The 19,397-nt window shown below is 40.2% G+C and overlaps 1 protein-coding gene across 5 annotated transcripts in view; it reads left to right on the plus strand.

The window, feature by feature from the left end:
- The first annotated feature begins 4,137 nt into the window (after positions 1–4,137).
- LOC103702935 (adenylate kinase 4) overlaps positions 4,138–19,397 on the plus strand; it is a 39,796-nt gene continuing 24,536 nt past the window's right edge. For 2 of the 5 annotated variants that reach the window (XM_008809344.4, XM_008809342.4), the window contains exon 1: positions 19,041–19,370. In XM_008809344.4, coding sequence (XP_008807566.1) covers positions 19,211–19,370 — 160 coding nt within the window. In that variant the 5' untranslated portion in view covers positions 19,041–19,210. Of the gene's footprint in view, positions 4,448–6,529; positions 6,676–6,766; positions 6,887–7,012; positions 7,181–8,464; positions 8,555–10,271; positions 10,659–19,039; positions 19,371–19,397 lie in introns of those variants that run through there. The other 3 variants (XM_008785577.4, XM_039133753.1, XM_039133752.1) reach the window with 3 other exon arrangements.

Below are 19,397 nucleotides of genomic sequence, written 5' to 3' on the forward strand. Positions count from 1 at the left end.
GTAAATAATGGACCTTCTCATTTAGAAACGAGCAAGATCCCTCGTATGCCAAAGAATTTAGAGCTCCATGGCCATGGCCAGCCGATAGTGCAGTTAAGATAGCAATATTTGAGACTAAGGTTCCTGAGTGCATATATAGAGACAAGAAGCAATTCAAAACTGACAAAAAGGAATGTCAATGGCTGGGGCCAGATTCACTGGCCGAACAATTGACCTGCACGAGACTAGCCCAGGCTAACATTCAAGGCCCAAAGACTGACTTGGCCTGAAAACTAGGAAGCCCAAACATTTTGGCTTGATCCAGCTCAACTTTTAGTGAAAATTTAATACGCCTTGATTTAAGCCCAGCCCAGCTGAGAAAGAATCCAGACTTGGTGGGCTAGGATCTGAACTTTCACCCAGAGGCCAAACTTCAGCGCTCAGCACAACAAAGCCTGGCCCATTAACACACTTAACAAGCAAGAGATTCTCAAGAGTCTAAGTTGAGGTGGAAGGGGCGACGCAGAAACAAAGAACACCAGAGGCCACAAAGGTAAGGGCTCATTGATGAGTGTACAGACCCATGCAGGCATATGTTTAGTCACACATCGGTTATTCATTGAATAGATTTTGGATACTTCCGACTAGTCATTTTGAGTGAAGTCTTAGGTTGTTACAAATGGTATCAGAGCCGACTTGGCCCATAATCTATGTAAACTAGGAAATATTGCAGCACAGATCCATTGGAGCTGACCAGGGACCAATTATGGTGTTTGTGATTAGATTTGAATGGATTTGAATTTTTAGTCTGACAAGACTTGAACGGAAGAATACATTTTGGGTGAAGTTCTGAGTTGTTACAATGAGATCCTACGAGGAAGATGCTATCATTACATTAAAGATCGTAATGTGATGGAGCTAGAAATAGAAAAGCAACCTCAACCAGCTATTCAAAGTGATGGGGAGGAAGCCGCCCTGAGAACCATGGACCAAGGTAGAGTCATGTAAGAGAATTCTCGATTGCCTACATGGGCTACCTAAGGAAGAAGACATAGTAAGCATGGATACAATTTTGGTAGAGGATACCTTGACGATCAAGTTTCTTTTGGTAAACCAAACTATCTAGATAAGTATGGAGAGAAATATCACACATTCTATCCTATTTAAAAAAAATGACCTTTTCATAACATATGCAAAATATGTTTCCTAAGATATGCAATATATGTTTGGTTATAAGTGTCTAAAGGAGATTCTGGATGTTTACAATTGTAGCTGTTGAATATTCCTAGAAATCAAGGTTGCTGGCAATTTCATCAATTGTTGTTATTTGTGCCTTATGCAAGACAACGAGGTTTGTATATCTATAAGTCGAGCTAGAGGAGAACTTCTTCAAAACCTTTTCTTTGACATAGCAAAATTGATTGTATATCTAAGTTGGTGATACGTATTAGGCCACATTTGGGATAGCTTTTGGAGGGGCAAAATACCTTTCAGAGTCCAAAAAATATATCTGACGATATATAGGTGTTTAGTAAAAAATCTGAAATAGCTTTTCAATCCTCTTAAAAAAGTTGAAAAATCTCTACTTTCCAAAAACTCCAATCTTAAGCTTTTTCTCAAAAATGCTTTTTAAATCCCATACGAAAGCAGTTGTTTGACCAAAATACCCTTAAACTATATCATAATATAAAATAAGATAATATATATATATTAACAATACTTTACACTATATTATATTAATATAAATAATATATAATGTAATACTATTTTAATATTATAGTAAAATAATCGTATCACATTCATATATTATAATAATATTATACTATGTTATAATATATTAATATGTAGTAATAAAAACAATGATAATGCTTTATATCAAAATATTGTTTGCTAACTATCAACTAATATTACATTATATATTATATTAGTATAGTATAATAATATATATATTTTTAATTTATTATACTATACTATACATTGATAATATTATTTACTATTATTATTATATTATTTGTACTTTATTGTTATTTTTTATGCTAAAAGTACTTTTTCGGTTTGGTTACCAAATAAATGTTAAAGTTTTACAATATTGTAAGACCTCCCTCCTTCAAAATTTGCAGATGTATGTCATTTACTTGTTACAATATAATATGCAGAAATGATGGCTCGCTTAGGGTTAGATGAGTTGGGTCTGATCAGGGCATGCTTGGCCCTGACTAGACCCGGTCTCATGTACAAGTCTTGATATTAGACCCAGACCCAATCCATTAGATGATCGAGTCGAGTTGGATCAATTCTGCTGTGGTTCAAATTTGGCCCGAGGGTGACCACGCCAGAGGAGTCAAGGAAGCTGCCAGAATGTGGAGGAAGAGGATGAGAACCATCTCCTGCGATTGACAATGTACCTGCACAAAAGCTTCACCGGTGCTTCCGATGAGGGCCCTCCGACGATCAAGTTAGAGTGGTACTCAGTTGGTCCAGTCAAAAGTCCCTTAGGCGTTACTTAATGAGATTATTTATGGTTCCAGTAGGGGCGCCCAGGTGGCGGAGGTATGGCCCGTTCCCATCATGAGTGGGGATGGTGTGCAGCTAGAGCTTGCTTGTGGCGCATAGTGCGGTTCGTTCTTGTGAGAGGTAAGGCGTCGACAGTCGTAGCAGGGTATGGCCGGAGTAGCATGGCGCTGTCCTTGGCCAGCAAGCGAAGCATGACGTGGTAGTGTCGCAATGTACAGCCACGTAGAAGGGTGTGGGCACGCACATGGGTGCGGCCGTTGGCAAGGTCGAACTCGTCGAGAGATCGCCCCAAGCTCGGTCGGGGCGCGTCGGTGAATACCAGAGGTGTTCCGAGCTTGGTCGGAGCGGGTCGGCGAATACAGGAGGCACCTTAAGCTTAGTCGGGGCGGGTCGGCGATTATTCCTGAGGTCGAAGGAGCTTTCGGCGAATCCGAGGTCGAGCTGGTTCTAGGCCGGACCGAGGTTCCGTCTGGCAGGCGTTGGTATCTATTGGGCCGAAATTGAATGGCCCTTTTGTTATGGGCAGGACGATCTATTTTGCCCCCCATCAATTTTGATGAAAAATATTTTAAATTTAGCAGGTTATTCGGATTGGATCGGGGTCGTGCATGACCTAGATCTAACCCAAAATATTCAGGTCTAGAATAGGTTTGGTTCGGATCCAAGTCTATGTTTATTAATTAACCCAAAAATAGTTTCATTCTAACTTCTAAATCAAACTAAATTTTGACTACCACAATATTATTTGCTAACATGGTCAAAACTCTATAAACTAATGTTTATCTAAAACTGCAATATGCTTCAAAAGGTTAATAACCTCAGCAATGGGCTTTCTTAATACAGTAAGATTAATTTGAGCGTTTTTCTCTTAAGAAGGAAAAAAAAAATGATCTGGCATAATTCCTTCAGATCAATTTAAAACGTGTCAGGTTGGTTAACTAAGAGGAAGCTCTAAAATAGACTCATATAGTGTACAGATCAGGTCCAGTCGAATTCGACCAAGCTTGTGAAATTCAGATACAACCTGAAACGGATCTAATATTTAAACCCAACCAGGCTCCCAGTTCTTTGAGAACAAGCCGGATGAGGTCTGAACAGGTTAGTTTGGGTTGGTAACCGGTCCACCCGGTCCAATTGCAGCCTAAGGCCTGCTGGTTTCGGCAATGACCGGTAAAGCGGCCATGCTCACCAACCAACGGAAGCTTCTCTGCTGTCCGCGAACGTGCCCAAGACTCATGGCTTTGAAGTTTGCGTAAAATTCAATTCGATTAACTTAACCCTCCAGAACTTTCCACTTGGGCGACAATCTTCGAGCAAGACAAACCAGATACTTCTAAAGTCCAATCTCCAATTTGTCTCATCATTTGACACCGTTTAATCTGAATGGTTCCAACGAAACAACCGAACTCGCACATGGTGGCCGGGCCTTGGAGAGGGGGTTGGTGGAACCCAACGCGCAAATTAGGTAGCCAGTTCTCCCTTAAATTGCACCCTCGGACCGAAAACACCATCAAAAATACAAGGTCTGGATCCTACCATCTCAAGTAAACAAGCATATAACTGACGGTAATGATGAAAATTGTACTAAGGATAAGCTACTCTGACGGATCAACTTATTGCCAATCTGAAACCCCGGGACATGGAAAGACCCGCCGCCATCTGAGCGGCCCATAAACCCCTCAAAAAAAATCCCTCTTTTCGTCGTCCTCGATCTTGATCTCTCCTGAGGGGAGCGAGGCAGATTTAGTTCTATATATCGATCCATCGAAGGGGGTTGGGAGCTGGGGAGAAGAGATTCGTAGAGGAGGAGGAGGAGGAGGAGGAGAAGAGAGAGAAGAGATGGGGAGCAGCGGCGGAGTGGAACTGGCGGACATACCGTCGGTAGATCTGATGACGGAGCTTCTCCGCCGCATGAAGTGCGCCTCCAAGCCCGACAAGCGCCTCATCCTCATTGGTATATATATCCCTTCGATCGGCACAGATTTTCTCTGGATCTGATCTAGATAATTTTCTAGGGCTAGATTTGCTTTTTTTTTTCCCTCTCTATTTTTCTTCTTTTTATTTTCATCCAATTGAGATTTACTTGGGATTTCATTTGTAACGTAGAGCCTGCTTTTCTTTTTCGCCGAGATCTCTTTTGGCTTGGTTGAGCTCAGGGTTCTGGGATGTGCTGTTCTTAAAAAAAGAGGGGATTTTTCTTGCTTCTTTGTTTAGTCTTTAAGGATTTTTCCGGACTAGGATGATAGTTCTTTTTTATTTTTTTCCTTGTGATCGATGTGTATCATTATGTCGTTCCAAAAAGATTGATTTTTTAGAAGCTTTAGATGAACTTGCTGCAAACTGTAAAGGGAGGAAATTTCATTAATCGATTAATTTTTTAGCACATACGAGACTTATATCGTATAGTTTTATTGGACTAGCAGAAAAGGAACTTGGTTTGGACATCCCCAGAGTCTGATAATACTCCTCTAAGCGAATTTCTACCAAAATAAGAGAATAAGTTCCCCTTTTAAAATAAGGTATACTCCTAATTAGATGTAGACAGTGGTAATCAGCTATCACCATGAGGAATCAGAAATAAGAAGCTATTCCTATAGTTCTTCTGGATGGATGAGAATGTTGGGTAGCAATGTGAGCACATTGGTATGATATGCCTTAACAGGTGTGAGGTTGCTGGAGCAGGTGTGCGGTAGCTCTTGTTTTAACCAGCAAAACTATTTAGTGTTGTTTTAGGTCCTTGTTCTTTTCCAAGGATTGCTTTGAAAGAGGGGGCGGAACATTCTTCATGGTTCATTTCTATTGTGCTCTGCAACTTCTGTTGTTATAACATGCTACGTTATTCTTCCATTTGAGCTTTTCCATCTTGCATCACAAATCTGAGGTGAATGTTGCAAATGAATTATCCTTTTTTGTTGTTGTATATGCCATACCAGTCTAAATCATATCACGATCTTACTCAATTGTGGCATCCCTTGTCTACTTAGTTGTTATTTTATTCGTGCTACCACTCATCTATCTCAATATCGTCATCTAGGGTCAACTCTAGCTGGATCAGCAAGAAGAATTGCATAAGTGAGTATAGTGTGATCTTGTATGCCTTCTTCAAATCACTAGTTGATTGAAAAAAATATCTGCATATAGATTTTTTGCTAAGATACATAAAATCTAAAAAAATAACTAACCTTTCTTATTTATTTTTTTTGTTTTCTTTTTGGGGAGTTTTCAAATCACTTCCATGAGCAATATAGATCTCTAGCCTAGGCAATGAGAAGATCAAACAGATAACATCTCAGAGAAATGTTTTTCTCAAGTGTGAAATGCATGAACCAGAAGCATCATTTTGGTACACTTACAATGCTCCATTTATGCTAGATATGTCTTTACATATAATCTTCTTTATAATTTGTCACAGTGAATGGTTGCACTCGGACATCTTTTAACTATTATTTCTTGAAGGGATTTAAGGGAACAAAAACATTCCTTTTTTTCATATATTGGAACTTACGTATGTTAGCATGAGATGTTTCTGTTTATTGATGTATGTGTTGTTTAATTAAAATATACTGTAATTATTTTGTTTCTGTTAGCTAACTAACTGACTCCAAGAGCTTAAACTGATAGTGAGAGGTCAACAATGTGTATCAGGCTTAACACCCCCTCCCCCCATGTACGGCCTGGATCATGCATATGGAAGGATCACAATGACTGAAATGAGTCAAGATAACAAACACATTGAGTGAATTAAGTCCACACAACAACCAGGATAATCAAATAAATAATTAGCATGGAGGAGATTATAAGTTGCGACCTCCCACAAATATGAGCTCTATTATCATGTTGACTAACCAATTGATGCCAGAAGCTTAGGTTGATAGAGAAAGGGCCAACAACATATATCAGACTTAATAGTTTTCCACATCATTTATCTTTGAGACCTGTACAATAGTTCTCTTTTTTCTCTAAAAATTGCTAGAGATAGAGAATAATAGATTGATAAAGAGATAATTCTTAAGTTTTCTTTAATGCTTAAATGCAGGCCCACCGGGATCTGGAAAGGGGACCCAGTCACCAATAATTAAGGATGAATATTGCTTATGCCATTTGGCCACAGGTGATATGTTGAGGGCTGCTGTTGCTGCCAAGACCCCTCTTGGGCTCAAAGCTAAAGAGGGCATGGATAAGGTACCATTGAGCAATCAAAATAAGGGTAATAATAGAAGATGGAATAGTACCTTTTTACAATTTTCAGTTTGTTTTGCTCCTCGCTTTTCAGGGTGAGCTTGTCTCTGATGACTTGGTTGTTGGAATAATCGATGAAGCCATTAAGAAACCATCATGTCAAAAGGGTTTCATTCTTGATGGGTTCCCAAGGACGGTTGTTCAAGCACAGAAGGTTAAAATCGTTTCCCTTATATTATAATGCTAGCTGGGTGATGAGTGTATAGAACCTCTACTGCTTTTTATGGAACTACGTTTTGCTAAGTTTTTTTGTCAATTTTCTGACAAATTCTGCATGCAGCTAGATGAGATGTTGGCGAAGCAGGGCACCAAAATTGACAAGGTGCTCAATTTTGCAATTGATGATGCCATACTAGAAGAAAGAATTACTGGTCGCTGGATCCATCCAGCTAGTGGAAGGACTTACCATTCAAAATTCGCTCCTCCAAAGGTTCCGGGCGTTGATGATGTAAGTGGATAATAATCAATAATTCACTTATTTATTTTTTTGAACTGAAGCATGCTTTATACCTGAGATATTTTATGTATAATATGTTGATATAGGCATAATAAAAGGTAGCCATGTTGGTATTCATGTTCTATCTGCTGATGTTTAAGTTGGCAGGATCATTACAATGCCACATGTTGATCCATTACTTCTTTCTACTCTATGGATCTGGGGGAGGCTTAGTATGATGAAAAGATGGTCCAGGACAATTTGTTTGTTTGCTCAATGTGAAGGAATATCAAAACGTTAATGTATGGACTAGCATTGTTCTAATACACGTGAATGGTTGATGACATGCCTATAATGACATACTATAAGCTTATGAACAGTGGGTAATTTCTATTTCAAGTTTTCTTGAATCATGGTATCAATACTGATATGCTTGAGCGCACTGCAATCAAGAGATGGCTTTCCAGTTTAACTCTTTAAATGCCTTTGCGGTAGACAGTTATTCTGCTGTTATGGTGCCATTGGCATGTAGATAAGTGAATTTATTAATAACTATTGTAGGTCTACCTTTAAGGTAGGAATTTTGAAACGTCTTGCTTTACAAAGTTTGGAACCATCATTGCTTATTGTATCTATAGTAACTTAAGGCTTTGCACCTTTTCTTGTTTGAGAAACATGCTAGACTATGTATAGGTCTCTGTGTGCTGCGTTTACTTGAATCATGATATCAATATTGATATGCTTGAGCGCATTCCAATCAAAAGATGGGGTTTCCAGTTTAACTCTTTAAATGCCTTTCTGATAGAGAGTTATACTGCTGTTATTGGTGCCATTGGCATGTAGATAAGTGAATTAATTAATAACTATTGTAGGTCTACCTTTAAGCCAGGAATTTTGAAACGTCTTGCTTTACAAATTGTGGAACCATCATTGCTTATTGTATCTATAGTAACCTAGGCTTTGCACCTTTTCTTGTCTGAGAAACATGCTAGACTATGTTAGATCTCTGGGTGCTGCGTCTAGGTGCAAGTAGCCCCAAATCTGGTTTGTGGTTTGCTCCTAATAGCAGTGCTTATTACCTAGAATGAACAATTCCTCTTTTATCTGTAAACTTGTTTTATCACATTACTTGTGTTGCAGAGTTCCCAATGCAATTTTTTTTTCATGCATGCCATGTTAGCTAGATTTATTGTCTCTGAGCTTTTGGCAATGTCTCAGAACGCCTGATATTCTGTTCAGTCCTGTCTTGCTGAGTCGTGCATTTTGGTGCTTATAATGCTTCCTTCCCTTTTGAAGGTCACTGGAGAGTCACTGATTCAAAGGAAGGATGACACAGCTGAGGTCCTGAAGTCAAGGCTTGAATCATTCCACAGACAAACTGAACCTGTATGGCATTCCTTTACATTCTGCCTATGCCTGCTTAGATTTTTAATGATTTTCTAATATTGAGATTTCGAGAGCTTCCCCTATTTATTTGATTTTTCCATGAAAGTTAATGTTGAAATAAATGTATGTTTTTGTTCGACAACCTGTTACTTCTGGTTCACATCCTATATAATTTCGGCAGTTAGATAATGCCCATCTTTCCTTCGATTTGTAGGTATTTTGTTTTTCCTATTCTTCATGCAGAATCATTATGGCTGAAACCCTGAGCAAATCTATCACCTTTTTAAACCTTCTCACAACTTCCATCAAGGTCTTGGTAAGTTAGTAGGCCTTGTCAGTCTTCTCTTGATCCTTCATGACAAATCTGAGAGCCTGTTTCTTTCTGGAGCCTTCTCAAGTTCTTTTACACGGCCTACAATCCTAGTCTTTTCTCAACCTCTACTTCATGCCTGTTGTCAAATATTATACATGTCTCAGCTTGTCTTGGTCCAGGATAGTGAGTTCATCAAATTCTCATTTTTGATAGTGATGCTGATTCTGTCTACCTTGATTCTCTTATTGTCCAAACATGATATTGCTATCTTGCAATATGCTTTTTTCCCCCCTCCAATGACACTGTGACCTCATCCTCCCACTTTAATTCAAAAAGAGGTTGTTTTCTCTTTCACCATTTAATCATGAAATATATTCAAGATAGCCAAAAATGTATTTTGTTTTGATAATACAGTCCTACATATAATGCTCATGGAAAGATGTGTGTATTTTATACATGTAAATCCAATTTTGTACATGTACATATCTGGTTGGTCTACAAAAATATGTTATATACTCTTCTACATGCACGTATGCCCATCTAGAAAACCACTAGATAGATGTCCTGTTTTTATATATATATATATATATCTGTACATATTTGTCAACATTTGCCATAATGAGGTTTTCCTGTTGTTGCTTGTCTTTTAGTGAGTTGACCTTTACTATGACGGAAAAAAATGACATAGTGGCTTCATATGATTCTGTGATTTATGCATAGACGCATTGCTTTGTTCATTTTCATCATGTCAACCTGGATCCATTATATATATATATATATATATATATATATATATATATATATATATATATATATATATATTACAAGATTGTTTGGAAAAACATGACCTAGTTTCATAGACACTGTCATGTTTAAGGACATAACCTTATTTTCAGATGTTATTGAAAGATTTTGGTCTCTGTTTCAATATCTTGAAACTCCACATTAACAAATCATGCAACGTGGACAAGCTATTGTGTGATATTGAGCTATACATGACAAATGTATGGTCAAGTCCTTTCCCAGAAATCCTGATATGCTGGGTTTCTTTTATGTTTATCCTGAGACTCAAACCTGTTGTTCATTATTGATAGGTAAACGTTTTATGCAAACATTAGCTTTTAGATAAAGTTTTTTAATTTTATAAGAAGTAAGATTCTTGCAGGAGAGTTAATTTTGCTACTGGTTAAGAACAAGAAGTTAAAATGTATTGGGTTCTATATCAGGCAAAAGTGTCATATCGAATATTTAGATTATGAGTGTATTTATTCAGTGATGTGCAACCTCATCACATGCTTAAACCAATTGTTTCTACTCGTTCAATGTGCCTCGTTATTTTCCTCCATCTTCAAAGTTTTCATCAGATTAGTCCAAGCCAATGGTTCACTTCTTTTTACATTGTAGGTCATTGATTACTACTCCAAGAAGAGTATTGTGGTGCAGCTTCATGCCGACAAACCCCCAAAAGAAGTCACTTCTGAGGTTCAGAAGGTTCTTTCATGAGTGGAACCTCCCCCCTATTATTTGACTTAAATGTAACTTTATCAGAAACTCACCTGGGCATTGGTTGATTAACCTGCGCAATCTGATACATTGTCAGCTGGAGCTTCAATCTCCTGAATTTTTTTTCCCTTTCACCAAACCTTTTGCACCTTGGCTTTTTGGCTTGAGAGTTCTTAACAAATGCAGACCAGAATAAAGTTTTTTGCATGCAACCAAGAGTTCTTGCTGTAAAAGCTGTGATGTGACATTGAATTGATGAGATCTTTGGTGTGAAAATGTTTCAAAATCTGAAGCTGTGTGTGGTTTTGTTGACTGACGTTTATCTTAGCTTGCAAAGGTCACCCCCTTGTGATAGGACTTTGAGATCCCTATTATAGTTGGTCAAGGATCTTAGATATCTGATGTGTCAACATGCTTGTATTAACAGAGGTTCATGGCACAAAGGTAGGGAAATCATGCTGTTATGATCCGAATTTTGTAGCAGTATATATATATATATATATATTTTGGTTAGAAATTGCGGTTTTCATCAATGCTGATGCCACTCTTAAAAAACTTTATGTTTCCATTACTAATCAATTACTTCCGAACAACAGAAAATTATGGGTCTCCATCTTTTTGCTGGTTTAAGTATGTATTTTTTACTGAGAAAATAAATGTGGAGAAATGAGGCAAATACATATGAATAAAGAACTCATTTATTATAGTCTTTAAACAATTTTATTAACAAACCTTTTTTGCTTTCTTCTCTTTAGTAAACCATGCTATCACAATTGCTCACCATTTCTTAATTGTGGAAGGTTGGAGAATTTGATGACCGCGACAATTAATTGTGGAATGTAGGGATCTATATAAAACCCTAAGGTTTGGCTCAGCGTTGATGAGGATTATAGCTTGGATTTGAAAAATTTGTATCCATCTAAGAGTGGCACTTTTTTCTTTGGAAAGTGGCATGGGATTGTCTTTCTTACCACAAAGTGCTACATGATTACCTTACCATGATTACTGCCCGAGGCTTATTAAGTGTCCGTTTGCCATGTTCTCCTTGAATGTTAGAGAGCACATTAGGTGTGGTGTCTGGCTGTCAACCTTTGTATGACCCAGAACTCTCCTTATCACTGGATATGTTAATGAGTCGTTCGAAGGATGAAGTGCATAGAGTTTAGGAGATCATTAAGGTCGTTACTATCTGATTATGTCATTTATCATATTTGGTTGGCAAGAAATAATTAAAAAATGTAGATTAGAGCAGCTAGGTTACTTTCATGAAAGCTTCATTGCAATCTTCAGAGTTTATCCACACAATTGTCCATCGTTGGTACTTGATAACCAAGGAAAATTAGAAGTCTCCCTCTATAGTTTCTCTGCATTCTAAGGGGATTTATATCGCATGTCAGCCTTGATTCTTTAGCTTTTTCAAGATCAATTTCGGTGGTGGTAAGCTCGGGTGCTGGATGCTTAGAGCTAATGGTGGGGCTGGGTTTGTTATATCTCTCCTGGTAGCTGCACCCACTTCTACTGGACCTCTGGAGTATTGTCTCATCATTAATGTCATGGAACATACTCGGACCAGGAATATCTAGCACTGCTGCCTTACTACAAAGGAACAAATAGAAGGCAAGATAAACTCTTTCTAGTACCAGATCTTGGTGCACCTGCTTGCCCATTGCTCACCACCTTACTTCATTAGCATGGACTTAGGTAGTATGCTATCTGGTATCATTTTGAAGAAATTGAAAACAACTATTGGTGAAGTAATTTTACGCATCGACAAGTGTTCAAAATTTATTTTTTTATATAGAACTAAAAAAAGTCAGGAATGATACTCTAAGGCCAGCAAAATGTGACCTAACCTGTCAACTTATTCTATGTTCGACCTACCATAATCAAATTTAGCTTTGGGCTAAACAGGATTGGATCATAAATAGATCGATTCATTTAACCTATTTAACATTCAGATCGGATTTGGATTTTAGATATCTAATCTATTTAACCCATTTAATATTTATCTATGGGGTGGATCAAATAATCCATGTAACTCATTTGACCCATTTAATCCATTTAAGATCTATTCAACTCATTTGACCCATTTAATTTGTTTAATTCATTTAATCAAACTTGATTTATTTAATAGATGAATTATGTGGTTGCATCAAATTACTTGTTGAACAAAACAAAAATTAATTTTTAATTTAAATTTTTGATCATTTGTAATAAAATAGTTCGGATTTGGATTGAAGAAACTTTTGATTCGATTGCATCCAATCCAAAGAACAGATCCATGATTGCCAACCCTATCCTAAACCCATGGGCAACAGTCAAGTCTGAATTGGGTTTTTACAAACGAAGGCCTCAAGCCAACTAAGAAAGAAAAAAAAAAAAAGGGTTATAACAAAGATTACTCCATTTATAAAAAAAAAATATGGATGATTATCCTGAACAAAGCTTCCGGAAGGGAGCCTCAAAACTCGTGACACGGCGAGCCCTTTTTCAATGCGTCGGGCACGTGTCCAACAAGTGACTCACGTCAAGCTGAGGTAAAATCATACTGAAATAAACAAATAAATAGGTTGCCAAACAAAGCCTCAAATAGGATATAGTTAACACCTTTCTCCGATACGTGACTCGTGTCAACCTGAGCTAACAGCACGGTGGAGTAAACGAATAAATAAATTGCCAAAGTCCGGAGGATAGAGTTTAAGACCTTTCTCCGTCAGTCATCCTCGCTGGAATAGATTTAATATTTCTTGCTCAATATTATTTTCCATTTTCTTCTTTTTTTTCTTTCCAATCCTTTTAATAACATTTAACTAAATGGTGCTCTGCAATCATTTATTACACGCGTCCCCCCTGGTCACCCCTTCTATATACACCCCCCCTATTGCTCAGGACACCCCCCAAAAATTAAAAAAAAATTAAATACTCTCTACACCCCCCCATTTGCTAAGGACACCCCTAAAAAATTTAAAATTCCTAAATTACCCCCACCCTCCCCACCCCCTCACCTAAATTGCTCTCTACACCCCTCAACCCCCCCCCCCCCCACCCCGCTCTTCCCCTCCAAAACACCCGCCGGCGGCCAAACCCCCTCCGTCTCCCCCTTCTCCCTCTCGTCGCCGGTCGGTGCATTGCACCTCGCCAACGCCCAAAACCCCCCCGTTCCCCCTTCTCTCTCTCGTCGCCGGCATTCTCCCGATCTCCGACCACCTCGCCGGCTTCTCCCGGAACCACCTCCCCGGCCATCTCCCGAGCAACGAGCACCTCGCCGGCGCCTCCACGACCACCTCGAGGTAGCTCCCCCCCCCCCCGCCTCAAGTGCTCCGTTCGGCACTGGATCGCCGAACAGAACCCTTCTGTTCGGCTGAACAGTGCCGAACAGAAGCCTTCTGTTCGGCAACCCTCAACCTAACAGAAGCCTTCTGTTCGGCTGCACAGTGCCGAACAGAATCCTTCTGTTCGGCACTGTGCAGCCGAACAGAAGGCTTCTGGTGCCAAATCGCGTGCCGTGCTGAATTTTGTGCCGAACATTTATGTATGCAATTGAATTATTTTCTTTGATATAGCCTAACATTGAATTTCTATATTTTCAGACATGGATCCCCGTTCCGCCAGAGTTAGACCTACGGCGTCAGCTAGGAGACGTCGTGCTAGGATTGCTTCTCCCGAGCCTGCTCATATGCCATCGGACTCTCCTGAGTCAGAGCATGATGATATGCCCGCTAGGGGCGAAGACGATGAGTCCGTTGGACCATGTCCAGGAGGTCCAGAGGATGAGTCCGTCCTGATCAGTTTCAGGACGCATATAGCAGCTTCCATCTGGAGGCAACAGGTATTGTTTATTTGTTATAGCATTATATTTTGTTTATTGATGTTTTATAAAGTAGTAGTAATTATACATTTATATTACAGGAACGAGCTCCACTAAAGTGCATGAACCATACTGCCAAGGTTGGTGAATGGAAGTGGTGGTCTTTAAACCAACCAAATACCAGGTTCAGAGCACTATTGAGGCAGTCGGGCCTCGTAGAGTTAGTACAGTGCTCTTATCGATTCATCGATAAGATTCTGATTTCGGGCTTCGTAGAGAGATGGCAGCCCGAGACGAACACCTTCCATATACCATTTGGCGAGATCACTATCACGTTGGATGATGTATCCGCCATTTTAGGGATTCCTGTCGCAGGTGCCTCAGTAGCAGTTTCTCCTGAGAGGATGAGTGATCGGGATGCTGAGGAGCTACTTGTGGAGTTGTTGGGGGTGTCAGCTGGAGACGCGCGTCCAGCACTCAGTCCTCACCCATCGCTCGAGTATACTGATGCCAGTCCCCGCGTGCACCGCTGGATGCCCGGTACTCCATCCCGTACCACGATGGACCATTTAGTGGTTCTACGTGAGTCATTGGACCTTTTGAGCATCGATGAGGTACGTATCATATTACCATTTGCTTGTGTTTGTCAGTACTTTTAATATGCGATATAGTATAAAACTGAAATGGACCTTTTGTTTTGCAGGTTATTTGGGATCCCCATCATCGGCTTCGGGGAGATCGCCCATATATTGATATCGCATTTTTTAGTGGCTCCATCAAGTGCCTTGATATCGTAGAACCCTATCATCCAGAAAGGGTTCTTAGACAGTTTGGTCGTATTCAGACCATCCCTCGAGCGCCACTAGCCCCTACGCGAGCCAACAGAGGTTCCACAGCAGGCTCGTACCGGATACATTACTCCTATATGGATCAGCTTTGGGAGCGGTGGGAGGACCACGTGCTGAGCCAGGCGAGCAGGAGCCACCCAGTTACCCGGCCATCAGACAGCGTACCGGGATACATGGAGTGGTATCTCCGTATCACGCACGTTGCAGTTCAGCCTCCTCATCTGCGCTCGAGTACTCATTCTGGAGCTAGGGGAGGTCATGATGATGCTGACATGCACCGGCGGCGTAATGCAGCTGCACTCGGTATCAGTACCGACATTGTACGGATGGGTCCCTCAGAGGCTACGTCACTAGGTGCCGGGCACCTATTTGATGCTATTTCTCAGATGCATCAGGTACTTCTGGGTGATGAGCCTGGCCCGAGTACAGCACCCTCTCATTCGGATCCAGCACCCTCTCATTCGGACGTACAGCAGTACACGCGTCGACGATGGCGTTATAGGGATTGATGATGGAGCCTTTGTAATCTTTGTAAAGCCTTTGATATTAATGAAAAATATATATTTTTGGTACATTTACGTGTAATCTTTGTAAAGCCTGGCCCGTTCTATTTTACACAAATATAACAGTGCACATAACAATCAATCTAACAATGCGAAGACAGATATTTTTTGATTTATATTGATGATGGAGTTTCACAGAGAACATCCTCATGATCTTTCAACATTTTAAATACATAGCTAACATAACTGTTGCTTATCAGAAAATCCGCCTCAATCATCAAAGGCAAACATTTAAAAGATGCTCTACCACCCCCTTAATTTCTCACTCCCCCAAATAAAGCGCGCAGCCTATTTGCGCTTCGCTCACCTGACCAAGAACATCACAGAGCCCTCTTTTCCAACAAAAGAAATGATAATGCCTGCTCAACTTTTCCTTCAGAAATGATGATGCCTGCTGTAACGTACCCTGATGTAACATACAACTAGATTCACTGACCCAAAAACAAGAAAGTGAGATGGTGCAATCAGAAGTTCTTCCCCATGATACACTTCACAAGGTCTAAGATGCGAAAATAATCATAAACAAGAGATGAATGTTTACCCTCCAGCCCATCACGACTATAGCGGTTGCTACCTGAAAGATTATTACATGGACTTCCACCAATAACCAGATCAAACCCACCAAATGTGTTAATCATCTGCTCAAGCTTGTCACCGTTAAGTTCTTGTACATCAGAAAGGTCTATTAGTTCCCCTGTGTGCTAGGATTGCTCCCACCAGCTCTTAAGTATGTTTCTGTTTACATCTGAAATCTCAACGGAAACAACAGTCTTCATATGTATTCCCAGCTGATGGAGAGCCACCTCAGCACCCCCAATACCCGAAAAATGCGAAGACAGATATTTTTTGATTTATATTGATGATGGAGTTTCACAGTACATGACTCTAAGAGCCCAAAAAAATTTACAACTTTCAAAAATTGTACATATATAAAGAATCAATCTAACTCTACTGTCTCGCTAGTTATAACATTAGGTGAGATGCTCTCTTTGAACTGTTGAATCCGTGCTTCATATGAATTTTCCCATCCGGTAGCACAAGGAAGATGATATTTTCGCCAGTTGGTCGCTACTGGCGGAACGGGATGTCCCGGCAACAAGAACACCTTCAAAATTAGAAATAAGAAAATATTAATAGCTACAAAATTATAAATAAGCAAAATTAAATATTCGCAAGTGTTGTGAACGTAGTACCTTAACAAAATGATTTCCATTTACGAATCCGATAGCGATATCTTTGCGGGATAGAAGAGGTACTGGCACAGAACGGAGAGGTAGGAAGGTCAGACATTGTTGCAACGAGAGATGGTATAGGACAACATTATAGCAGGATGCTATAAGATGACCCATGTCCGGCATAGTCATCCATCTGTCATATGGTGGACAATCATCATAATATGATAATGCATGAGTGATAATCCAATCATCCGCAGTATCCAATTTCTTTCCTCTTAATGCAAAAGGGCATCCACACTTTTTTGTCCCATAGGCAGTCTTTATTCGCTTTTCTTTTTTGGTTCGGTACGTCCCACCCCTCTCACAACCTAACGTAATTCTGGGTTTCTTAGAAATGGTACCTGCATCGGATGATTTGATTACAACAACAAAACCATTTCGCCTCCCAGCTTCACGACACCAATTACACAAGTCCTCTCTACTCTTGAAGATCTATACATTAAACAATTTATGTAAGTACACAGTTGTAAAAATAGCTCGCTAAACTATTACAAAATTGCACAATACATTATAATACCTCGTAAGTTGTAAATTCGCTTGTGTAATCCAGTACAAATTCTGATCCAATTATACTCGATTCGGTTGTAGCATAGCCCTACATATAAAATAATTTATCACCAAGAATTAATGAATCAGAGGATCTGTTCGGCACAAAATTCAGCACGGCACGCGATTTGGCACCAAAAGGCTTCTGTTCGGCTGCACAGTGCCGAACAGAAGCCTTCTGTTCGGCAACCCTCAACCGAGCAGAAGCCTTCTGTTCGGCTGCACAGTGCCGAACAGAAGGCTTCTGTTCGGTTGAGGATTGCCGAACAGAAGGCTTCTGTTCGGCACTGTGCAGCCGAACAGAAGTCTTTTGTTCGGCGATCCAGTGCCGAACGGAGCACGAACCGTGAAAAAAAAAAATTTCGAAACAAGGTGGAACACGTACCTTTGCGGCCGATTCTTCGTCCCAAATCACTAGTTGCTTGTCCATGCTTCGAATGGGGCTTAAATCTCCTTCAAAGATCGCCTAAACGATGTAAATGGAGCGAGGGGTTTAAGGGGGGTTTGAGGGGGTTTTTTTTTTTTCTTTTCAAAACGAAACGGAGGAGGAGGAAGGGGGGTGTATGAGAAAATTTCAAGGGCAATATGGTAATTACACTAAAGGTTAGTTTGGGTATTTTTTTTTGGTTTTTGGGGGGTGTCCTGAGCAATAGGGGGGGTGTATATAGAACTACCCCCTCGCAGGCCGACCGTTGCGATCTACAATTACCAAAATGTCCGCTGCCAACTCAGCAAATAACAAAAACATCCCAACCTCAGCCCCCGATGGCGACGAGACTAGCGTAAATTATCGCTGTCCCAAAAATAAAAAAGCAACAGCAATAGCGTATTCCTTAAGCAGGCATCTAATACATGGGACAAACTAAAATTAGAGGCAAATTTTGGTGGAGAACACATTTGGTTGGGAGGAGAAAAAAAATTAATGAAAAAAATAAAAAATATATTTTAATTAATACTGTACCACAAAAAAGAGAAGGTAGCTTTTTTTTTTTAATAAAATTTTTATAATTTATGCATAAGAAAAATCTATATGAGAATAGTCAGCAACTTTGCATATTTGGAGTTTCCTCTCAAGCTTTTGTTGCATTGGAGAGCTTCAAAGTTGAGTTTGAGCCTTAAAGTGGAAGGATTCATAGAAGCTCTTAATAGAAATCAGCATACCTCATACTTTGAACATCCATAGAAGTGTCGTTTGGGGTTTGCCACCGTACACAATGTCCTGAGAGAAGACTTTCTTCCACAATGGTAGAACCGGACCAAAGAGAAGAGTGGGAGATGCGGCTTGAAGGGGAATCCAAGCTTGAATCGCACGCTACTAAAGAGAAGAAGCGTATTGCCAAATAAATAACACCATTAGGGAGTGCCGCCAATATAAGAGTTACTTAATCGTAAAGGTCTCACTTGATCATCATATGACGAAATCCCATGAGCTTAGACGAACATAATGGTTGGAAGGATCACTTTGAACAGCATACCAAATTTCGAAGACGGCTTCAAAACTTTTAAAGCAAGAGTTATAGGGTGAAACTGGCCCTGGTAATTTTTCTTTTTATTAAAAATAAGGTGTTTAAACCAAGTTTACCCTGTTTAAGTGTATTTATCCCGGTTTGTGTAAAAGATGAGAAGTTGACCGGCTTGGGTCTAAACTAACCCACCCACGCACCCAGTCAAATAAGATTAAGGCTCGATGGCGATGGGGAGATCGACCGAATAAGATTCCGCTCCCCAGTTCCAGCTCTTCCTACTGTTCCTCCTCTCCACGCTGCGAGCGGCCGCCTGGCGGACGGCGGACGCTCCGACACTCGACAACAGCGTCCAGGTCTCAAAAATTGCCGTTAGAATGGAATCGAGTAAGGGCACGGAAGGGTTAGCAGGGGAGATTGAGGTGGAGGCCTACCGGCGTCTCTTCCCCCTCCCCTTCTACGAGCGCCATCTTCTCGAGTCGGTGCGCCCGGATGCCCGGCCTCTCAACCGCGCTAGAGATACCACCGTCGCCCTTGGTACTCTTCTTGTCTTTGTTGTCTCCC

This window comes from Phoenix dactylifera, chromosome 14 (assembly GCF_009389715.1).
Source record: "Phoenix dactylifera cultivar Barhee BC4 chromosome 14, palm_55x_up_171113_PBpolish2nd_filt_p, whole genome shotgun sequence".
Classification (NCBI taxonomy): Eukaryota; Viridiplantae; Streptophyta; class Magnoliopsida; order Arecales; family Arecaceae; genus Phoenix; species Phoenix dactylifera.